This window comes from Paroedura picta, chromosome 10 (genome assembly GCF_049243985.1).
Source record: "Paroedura picta isolate Pp20150507F chromosome 10, Ppicta_v3.0, whole genome shotgun sequence".
Taxonomy (NCBI): domain Eukaryota; kingdom Metazoa; phylum Chordata; class Lepidosauria; order Squamata; family Gekkonidae; genus Paroedura; species Paroedura picta.
Genome location: NC_135378.1, coordinates 14,595,410 through 14,605,312, shown reverse-complemented (window position 1 = coordinate 14,605,312; position 9,903 = coordinate 14,595,410). Strand labels below are relative to the sequence as shown.

At 53.6% G+C, this 9,903-nt stretch overlaps 1 protein-coding gene across 6 annotated transcripts in view; it reads left to right on the top strand.

Moving 5' to 3' along the window:
* The first annotated feature begins 2,101 nt into the window (after positions 1–2,101).
* Positions 2,102–9,903, top strand: part of LDB2 (LIM domain binding 2) — a 238,658-nt gene continuing 230,856 nt past the window's right edge. For 2 of the 6 annotated variants that reach the window (XM_077301238.1, XM_077301236.1), the window contains exon 1: positions 2,102–2,413. In XM_077301238.1, coding sequence (XP_077157353.1) covers positions 2,282–2,413 — 132 coding nt within the window. In that variant the 5' untranslated portion in view covers positions 2,102–2,281. The remainder of the gene's footprint in view (positions 2,414–9,903) is intronic. The other 4 variants (XM_077301237.1, XM_077301235.1, XM_077301234.1 and 1 more) reach the window with 3 other exon arrangements.

Sequence of the window (9,903 nt, the reverse complement as noted above, 5' to 3'; positions counted from 1 at the left end):
ATATGCATTTCAGGTGATTCTTAGACATGCAACCGTAGGCTTCAGCTTCTCCAGGAGCTAAAAAAGGATTCCGTGTTGTGCACCAAAAGCAGACCAGGAAGCCTTTCGTTCAAGCGTCACCTCTGCAGAGGAAACCAGTTGGTCTCTTGGGCTCTGTCCTCCATCTGCAACACACGGAGAATCATCCTGGCAGAGCTACAGAGCTGTTGCTAGGATCTCCAAGAAGAAATCTACGTGAAGTGCTTTTAAACACTCCAACGCACCATTCTAATATTTATTTGCGGCACTTACTCTAAAGGAAGGCGAACCTGAATGAAAGACAACTCCTGGAAAAAACATTTTCTTACGAGGGTGGGAAGAACTGCCTAGTCGTAGCTGACGGGTGGCGGTGACCCCAAAGGGCTTTCAGGGCGAGAGAAGAACAGGGGAGATGTGCCGTGACCTGCATCTGTGTGCAGCAGCCGTGGTGGTCAGCTGTCCAAGGGTGAAGGCTGGCCACATTAACTTCAGAGACCGAAGAGGACTGGGTCAGCCTGGGCTAGAACCCAGGTGAGGCTCCACTTAAACCCCCGGCCTTGCACTTGCGGCACTCCTGTTCTCCAGCTTGTCCCTCTCATATCGTGTGAGGAAGGTGAGGCTGTACCTGTAGGGCTGGCCCAAAGTCACCCAGCAAGCCTCCATGGCAGAGGAAGAAGTTAATCCGGAAGAAGTTCCTGACAGTCAGAGCGGTTCCTCAGTGGAACAGGCTTCCTCGGGAGGTGGTGGGTTCTCCATCTTTGGAGATTTTTAAGCAGAGTCTGGAGAGCCATCTGACAGAGAGGCTGATTCTGTGAAGGCTCAAGGGGGTGGCAGGTTACAGTGGATGAGTGATAGTGCAGGCCAGGGTTGGACTAGATGATCCAGGAGGTCCCTTCCAACTCTATTATGATTCTATGATTTTAGGAGGAATTTGAACCGGAGTCCCTAGCCACTATCCCACGCTTGCTCTCAACCTAATTTCAAATGCATGGCTTCCATTTTATACAGCATGGTGAAATTAAGGCCATTAATGGCTTTGGGGAACGGAAGTCTAGATTTCTGGCAACAATAGCTCCATGAAGATGACCCTTTGGGGTTTCTGTAAGGTATTACTTATTGGAACTTCTGCCTCCCGCCCCCTTCTGGATCTGGACCCCCATGTTGCTGGTTAATTCGTGCAGAGAGGTTTGTGCTGTTCGTTCCCTTTCAGGAGGAGAGGTCTCAGACTCCTGCATTTGCCAAGTCCCCCCCATCCCCTACTGGGGGGCTGCCAGCTCCAGGCTAGGAAACTCCTGGAGATATGGGGGTGTGGCCTGGGAAGGACATGGGCCTCAGTGCCGTGCAAGGCCATGGAGTCCACCCTCCCAAGCAGCCCTGTTCTCCAGGCAAAGTGAAGAGGACTGCCACTCCAGGGGATCCCCAGGTCCCACCTGGAGGCTGGCATCCCTAGCTGAAGAGGCCACTGAAAAGAAATATCTGTGCCTTTCCAACTCAAAACCTTTGAACATTGGAGGAAACTGGGCTCATATTCTCTCCCCACCCCCCCACCCCGAGTCAAAGGCAAGGCTTTGGGGCACCTTGCAAAGTAAAGCCTAGCTCAGGGATCCCCCAGAGGGCTGCCCCCCAGCAGGGGATGGATGGGTTGGTTAGTTTGGCCAGACTGGGGAACCCCTATAGAATTTGGGGCTGGACCCGCAGAAGGTCCCGGCTTCCATCCCCGGCGACGCCTCCAGTTCCAAAGACAGCCGCTGCCAGCCCGAGCGGGCGATACCCCCTCAGCGGACCTCGGCGGGGGACGATGGGGCGCAGTCTCCCCCCCCTCCTCCCAAGCAGGGGAAATACCCCGTAGGCTGGAGGTGGGCGGTCCTGCCAGGGGGTCCCCAGGTCCTCCCCAACCGTCCCGGGAGGCTGGCATCCCTACGGCGCCAGTCTCCCGGAGGGGGGTCGCGGGCCCTCGGGAGGAAACGACCCCCCCTCTCCCTCCCTCCCTCCGCCCCCGCGCCGCTCTGCAAAGCCGCGGTGAAGCGTGGCGCCCCCTCCCCTCCCTCCCCTCCCTCCGCCCGCGACTCCAGCGGCAGCAGAGCCTCCCTCCCTCCCTGGCGCCGCCGCCGCCGCCGCGGTAGTTTTGTGCCGCCGGAGCCGGAGCGGGCTGGGCTTGGGAGGCGGTGGCGGCGGCGGCGGTGGCGGGAGCCCATGTGCGCTGCATGGCCGCTGGCTGTCCGCCGCCCGGAGCGCTGCCCCGCCGAGCCTGCCCGAGGGCGCCATGGCGAGCGCGCCGCACGACCCCTTCTACTCGTCGCCCTTCGGGCCCTTCTACCGGCGGCACAGCGCCTACATGCTGCAGCCCGAGTTCCGCCTCCACGAGCTCAACAAGCGCCTCCAGGCGCGCACCGAGGTCAGCCCGGCCGCCGGCAGGCAGGGAGGGAGGGAGGCCGGGAGGGACCCCCAAGCGCGCCCGGGCTGCGGCCGCCGGGGGTCCTGGAGAGGGGAGGGGAGGGGGGGCGTCCCTGCCGCGGGACTTGGGCAAAGTTGCGGCCGGAGGGGAGCGGCGGCGGCGGCGCCTCCCTCGCCCCATCCTCTGCGGGGCCGCCCGGGCAGGCTGCGCTGGGCAGAGGCGCGCCGGGGGAAGCGCGGGCTGGAGCGAGGGGGCTGGCGGGGTCTTCTGCACGATGCCTGCGTTGCCGCTTTGTCCCCCACGTGCCGCTCTCTTGCCCGCCTCCACGTGCGTGTCCCCCGGACTCCCGGGCAAGAAGGGACGGGAGGGGAGACCCCCACAGTTGCCGCCCAAGAACTTTTCCCGGACCCCAAAGCTGCCTGGGAATCCCGCAGCGCGCTCGCCGGGCGCCGGGACCCCGCTCCGGAGGGGGCGGCCCGCTTTGGCTCCGGGGGGACCCAGCAGGTCTGTGCCCCCCACCCCCGAGGGAAGGGCCAGGCCAGAGCACTAGCGGCGGTGCTGGCGTTGGGGAGGGGGCAGAGGTACTCCCATGCCCACCGCAGAGGGCATGGGGGATGTCAGCCGAAGTATTCCGCGTTGGTAGAACCCCGCGCCAGGTCTCGAGGGGATCCGCAAAGGAATCCTGTGACCAATGGCTCAACAGTGTCGGGGGATCCTGAATGGAAACAGGAGGCAATTTGGGCTTTGCCCTGTCTGGTGGCAAACTTGTTTCTCCTTGGGGAGAAAAAGGCCCAGGATTGAAATTCCCTTGTAACTTGTGATGCAGCCAGGGATCGTGTCGGACCTGGGAAATGTTTAGTGTGGTCGTTGTTCGCACGGTGCCCTGGGGGATGCGCATCTCCTTGTGGTTGCAAGTGGCTGATCACTTTCCCCAACTTCCCAGACTCTGCCTGCTGTCCTGTGATGCCGGAGGTCTGCCACACCTGTCATTCCTACACGCCCAGACCGGGTGGGAAAAAGCAAAGCGACCCCCCATCCCAGTATCTGACTATCATCTGTCTCAGGGGTGGGCAAACTGTGGCCCTCCAGAAGTCCATGGACTACAATTCCCATGAGCCCCTGCCAGCAAATGCTGGCAGGGGCTCATGGGAATTGTAGTCCATGGACTTCTGGAGGGCCACAGTTTGCCCACCCCTGATCTGTCTGCCTCATTATGTGCAGAGAATTAAAATTTAAACCCAGCAGTGATTTAAGCTTCGCCTCGAATGCAGCTAGTTTTTTCATGGGTTCTCCTCTGTCGAAGACTTCCCCCCAATGACCGCTGTGTATTTTTTATTGTTCTTGGGGGAGTTTGTACTCCTGCCCTAATCATGGCTTCAGTTTGAGAAATGTTGGCGTGACCAGAGACATTCTCGTGTTTTGAAAATAAATGTTTATTTGTATGCCCTGGGATTTTTTCATTTGCTGATTTTTCAGGAGTTTGCGATAGCCAGTTAAAACCTAAGTTGCTTCAGCTATTCGTTTTTACCACAGTCCAAAGGTGCTGAGCCCTGGAACCCCATCGCTAGGGTTGCTATGGGGACTAATGGAAAAGCGTGCTTTGGGGCATGTGCAGAATGCCTGTTCCATTGGTGTGAGAACCCATAGGATAATGCACTTTCAATGCATTTTAGAAGTAGGTTTTCCTGTTCCGCACAGGAAAATACAGCTGCCAAAGCACATTGAAAGTGTATTATCCTACGTGTGCGGAATGGGCCAAGGTTTCTAAGAAAACACTTTTAAAGTCATTAGCCGGTGGACCATTTAAATAAGCTAGGAAAAGATCAGAATATTGATAGCTGACTTTCTAATAACTTTGCTTCTTGGTTGTTAAAATGTGGTGTTTAAGGGGAGTTTTGTAGACGCCGTGCCCTGCCAATAAGACGAGGGATTTTTAGAACACATCAAGCCAGAACTATCTCTAGAAGCTCCAAGGACTAAACTGAAACTGTCAGAGTGCTGTGTCACAGGCCACCCGGCTGGAGGGCTGGGTTGGTCCCCAGAGGGACACTCCACAAATGCTGTGTGCCAAGACCACCACCCTGAGGAGCTTACCCGTAGGATGTTGTGTGTCACATGTCTTGCGGCAGGGGTGGACGGACTGTGGCTCACCACGGGTCCACAAACTACAATGACCATTTATCATGAGCCCCTCTGAGGGACTTGTGGAAAGCTTACGTTTGGCCACCTCTGCCTTAAGGTGTTCCCCGAAGATGCTTTTAAATTGCAGTTTAAAAAAAATGTGTGGAGGGGAGATGTGAAAAAAATCTTCAAGCATGTTTCCTCTGACCCACGTTTTGTTACTTCGAATGATTCGATTTCAGGAGATGCTGCTCTCGTGGAAAGGCACATGTAAAAAAAGCTTTGCGTTTGAAACCAGGAAATTCCCAGCTTACATCGTACAATTGCAAGGAATACACTAAGAGGCCAAAAGCAAGCCTTCCACAGCCCCTCGTGTGTGTCTTGGGAATGCATGCCTGCATTGCAGGGTTGTTGTAAGGATTACCAGCTCTGATTTTTGGGGTGGAGCCTGGAGAGGGCGGGGCTTGGGGAGAGACCACAACAGGGTGCAATGCCATCGAGCTCACCCTCCAAAGCAGCCAATTTCTCCAGAATGATCTTTCTCGCCTGGAGATCAAAACTGTAATCCTGGGAGATCTCCAGGCCTCACCTGGAGCCTGGCAACCCAAAAAACTGTTCAGGATCCCTGAGGATCCCAAAGAAATCAAGTTGGCCTCAGTCATGGCCAGGGCCTTTTTGGCTCTGGCCCTGACCGGTCGGAATACTCTACCCAGTGAATTCAGGGCCATTCCAGACCTTAGGGAAGGGGTAGTCAAAGTGCGGCCCTCCAGATGTCCATGGACTACAATTCCCATGAGCCCCTTCCAGCTCATGGGAATTGTGGTCCATGGACATCTGGAAGCCTGCAGTTTGACTACCCCCGCATTAGGGCTTGTAAAGCAGAGTTGTTCCACCACGGAAGAACATCAGAATTCTAGATTCAAGTGGACAGCTGTGTTGGTCTGAAGTAGCACAACAAAAACAGAGTCCAGTGGCACCTTTAAGACCAACAAAGATTTATTCAAGGCATGAGCTTTCGAGTTCATGCAAGCTCACGCCTTGAATAAATGTTGGTCTTAAAGGTGCTACTGGACTCTGTTTTTATCAGAATTCTAGCTAGCCACCCTGCCCCAAACCCATCCAATAAATTACTCTCTGATAAGTGATACCTTATATATTGATTTTGTCCGCTTCATCTCAATAGACTGCCTATCGGCCTATGTCCCCTGCAGGGCGTTACGCTCTGCAGGGGGAAATCTATTGGTCGTTCCCGGCCCTAGAGAAGCGTGCCTAGCCTCAACCAGGGCCAGGCCCCCACCTGGTGGAATGAGCTCCCGGGTGAGCTACGGGCCCTGCGGGATTTGTCAGCTTTCCACAGGGCCTGTAAAACGGAGCTCTTCCGCCAGGTTTATGGTTGAGGCTGGGGTCTACAACAGGGGTAGTCAAACTGCGGCCCTCCGGATGTCCATGGACTACAATTCCCAGGAGCCCCTGCCAGCATTCGCTTTCCACTCCCTTTAGCCCGCTTTGTGGGCCAAAGGGAGCCGTGGCCACCCTCTCATGCCCTCCTGCCTAAGCGGGTTAGAAGTACAATAATAAACAATTTACAGGCAGCCCTTTGCAGGCTCCTTCTGCTGGTGGAGGTGCTTTGCTGGGGGGGGGGCAGAAGCCTCCCCCTTCCATCTGTCACGTGTCAGGGAGTCTCTTCTCACCAGTGTAAACTGCTGGTGGGTCCGATCTGTGCCTCTGGAGGGCTTTTGTCCTGAATTCTGCTAAGTAACGCTGAGCAGTCCTGTGAGTGAACTTTCAGACATTGACTGCCTTTTTGTGGCAGAAGAAAAAAAATAATTGCCCGCTTCTTGTTTATTGACCAGTGGAAGCGATTGTGTTTTTGTCTAGCATCAAGATGTCACATGAAGTTGCCTTACACTGAATAGGACCCTTGGCCCATCCAGGTCAAAATTGCCTACTCAGACCAGCAGCGGCTCTCCAGGGACTCATGCAGAGATCTTTCCCATCCCCTCCTACCCAGGTCCTTTTACCTGGAGATGCTAGGGGGTTGAACCTTCGGCATGCCAAGCAGATATTCTGCCACTGATCCAGGGTCTCAGGTCAAGGTCTTTCCCATCCCCTCCTACCCTGGTCCTTTTACCTGGAGATTCTGGGGATTGAACCTGGGACCTTCTGCAAGCCAAGGAGAGGAGCTGCCACTGAGTTGGGGTCCTAGGCCAAGATCTTTCCAATCCTTTCCTACCCAGGTTCTTTTACCTGGAGATGCTGGGGATTGAACTTGGGACCTTCTGCATGCTGAGCAGATGCTCTGCCCCTGAGCCATGGCTCCTCTGTCCATTTCAGCAAATGTTCCCTGCAGCTGTGTTACCGCTCACTTGAGCATCTTGCCCCACAATGAGATATTAGCCACAGAGCTGTAGATTCCTGGCTGATTTCAACCCAGGGAACCTTCTTCAGGATGCAGCATTATTGTGGATTTGTGGCGGTTTCTACTTTGGTTTAAGCAAATCTCCATCTACAGACCCAGGTTTGCTTTAAAAAGAAGGTGCCTTGTCCAGATGAAGCTGTTGTCCTTAACCGGGCATCGTGGCATGGCTGCCGTGGCTTATGGACTGAGACAAGAAACTGGCTGATGAAGAGACGTGAATACCTCAAAAGCATGTACCTTTCCACAGAAATTGTTTAGGGACAATCTGTGTTGTGTCTTTGATTTTTTGAAAAAAAATATCTGTGCCAGGGCCTGAACCTGCATCCTTCTGGCCTGCCAAGCTGGCAGTGTTCCCCTGAGCCACACCTCCTCCCTCTTTGACAAGGGCGTTAGGAAAGCATAGTGGCATTCCAGCACATATGCAACTGGGCAAATATTCTCTGAAGTTTAATACTTCTGTAGGACAGGACTGTGTCTTCAAGCAAGACACCTGGGCTGGCTTGAAGGTAAAATGGTTTGATTTGCCTTGCAGCTCTTTGTAATAACAATACCGGGCTTACACTTTAGCTCAGCACACTCGGAAAGAAGTTCAGTGGCACGATCTTGCAGAATATGGCTGGGAAGCAGAGCTGTGTACATGCCCACCTGGGGCCCCTCCCCTTCCCACCCCCTTCAGACGTATCATTGGCCATTTTGGGCAGGGGTGGGTAGGTCGACGTGACCATATATGGTCGTATCACCCGATAAATGTTTGACAAATGTAAAAAGTATATAAAAATTAATTATCTCCGTCCCATTTGGGAAACGCTTTTGGGGTGGTCAAGAGACCCCACGGTTGCATGAAACCCTGGTAGAGAAACCCTATACTACTGAGTAAACGTGTTTAAGATTAGAGTGTCAGAGGGGACGAAATTGAGATGGCTGGCTTTGTTTCATGTTTTATACCTTCTACTAGATTTAAATCCTGTTGTATCAGTAATTACAATGGGCACTAGCATCCCTGTCCCCCCCCCCCCGGAGCCCTCCCACCAGCCCTCTCCCCTGCTCCAAAAAGACCTGCTGCAGGCTCTCCAAGGGCTGGGGAAGTCCCTTCACCTCCCTGCCCAGGCCTACTGACCTCCTCACCTGGCAGCGGTCATGGGCAGACTGGTGGCGATTGTGCCAGACTGCCCTTCGCCGGGTTTGTTGGCAGCCGGTCCGGCCTCTGCTTGTGGTCCATGGGCCAATCAGCTGTGCACATGCTGATTGACCCGTGGACTGGAAACAGAGGCCGGACCGGCTCCGCCCAGGAGGCTGCTGCTTATAAGAGCAGCTAAGTGTGAAAGATATATAGGGGGGTGGAATTAAGGTGCATGTCAAAATCCAGCTATTTTCTTTGCGGCAAACATGGCATTTGGAGGTTTTGTCCTCGTGGTTCATTTATCTAAATATTTTAGACATTCTCTATTTTCACCTAACTTGATTTTTTCCCCTAGCAGTGCACAGAGAATGTTCAGTGAGCCTGCATGGCACGCTAATTTTTTTTCTCTTTGGCATCAGAAGCCAGTCTGCTCCTGTTTTGACGGTACAGTTCTTTTATGTTTTCTTTCAAACACTAGTTGAAAGTTGAAAAACACCATTTAAAGCGGGGGGAAAGAATTTTGTTTTTAGAAGAGTTTTTTTTTTTGGTATCCCGCTTTTCACTACTCAAAGGAGTCTGAATACGAATTCCAGTCACTTTCCCTTCCTCTCCCCCCAGCAGACGCTCTGTGAAGTAGGTGAGGCCGGGAGAGCTCAGAGAGAACAGTGACTGGCCCAGGGTCACCCAGCTGGCTCCATGTGAAGGAGGAATGGGGAATCAAACCCAGTTCTCCTGATTAGAAGCTGTTGCTCTTAACCACTGCACTGAGCTGGCTTAGAGCATTATTAGAATGTGCTTTACATCCTGTGGTTTTGCAGCTTGGAGCAGAAGGGTCTCCCCCCCCCCCCCCTTGCAAGGTACTGTGTGACGTCCATGAGGGCCTTGGGTAGCTTGCTGGCTTTCAGGTGCTGCACCCACACCAAGTGGGGATTGCCTTCTAGCAGTTGTTTCTGACTGACCTATCTGGTCCATCTACCGAGGATAATCCAGTGGGACGGAGCAGATTGTTCTAGGGCAGGGGTAGTCAAACTGCGGCCCTCCAGATGTCCATGGACTACAATTCCCATGAGCCCCTGCCAGCGAATGCTGGCAGGGGCTCATGGGAATTGTAGTCCATGGACATCTGGAGGGCCGCAGTTTGACTACCCCTGCGGTAGCCCCTCAGAGACCCCCAAGAGTTTCAGAATAGAGGTCCCCATAGAGGCGACTTTCTCAACCAAGGTTTCATGAAACCCAGGGGTTTCTTGATGGCCCTGGGAGGGTTTCCCAAATTGGGTGGGAATTAATTATTTTTAATATCTATAATTTGTTAAACTTTTATTGGGTGATATGACCATATATGGTCATGTTGACCTGCCCCCCCCTCCCAAAATGGCCAGTGATGGGCCAGGAAGGATGGGAAGGAGAGGGGCCCTGGGTGGGCGTGTCCACCGCTCTGCTTCCCAACCAAATTCTGCATGATTGCACCACTTCTGGGGTTTCTCGAAGCCTGAAGAATGTTTCAGGGGTTTCTCAATGGCAAAACAGTTGAGAGAGGCTGCCATAGAGTCTAAAAAATAAACCAAATTAAAAGTGAAGATTTTTTTTATAAACCAAAAATGTAGCAACTAGGCTTGCAGAGTTCCTCCCTTGCGAGCACAGAGAAAGCAGACTGCTGACTATGCCATGTAAGACCCTAATAAAGTTGACCAGGCATCTGACGCTCCAGTAGAGGGGGATTTATTGCTCACAAATACAGATTGGAAACGTGGTTTTTGCAGCACATTCCAACAGCAATGCATTTCTGGGAAAATGAGCTCCTGCCTCGAATGGAACTGCATATTCTGCCAC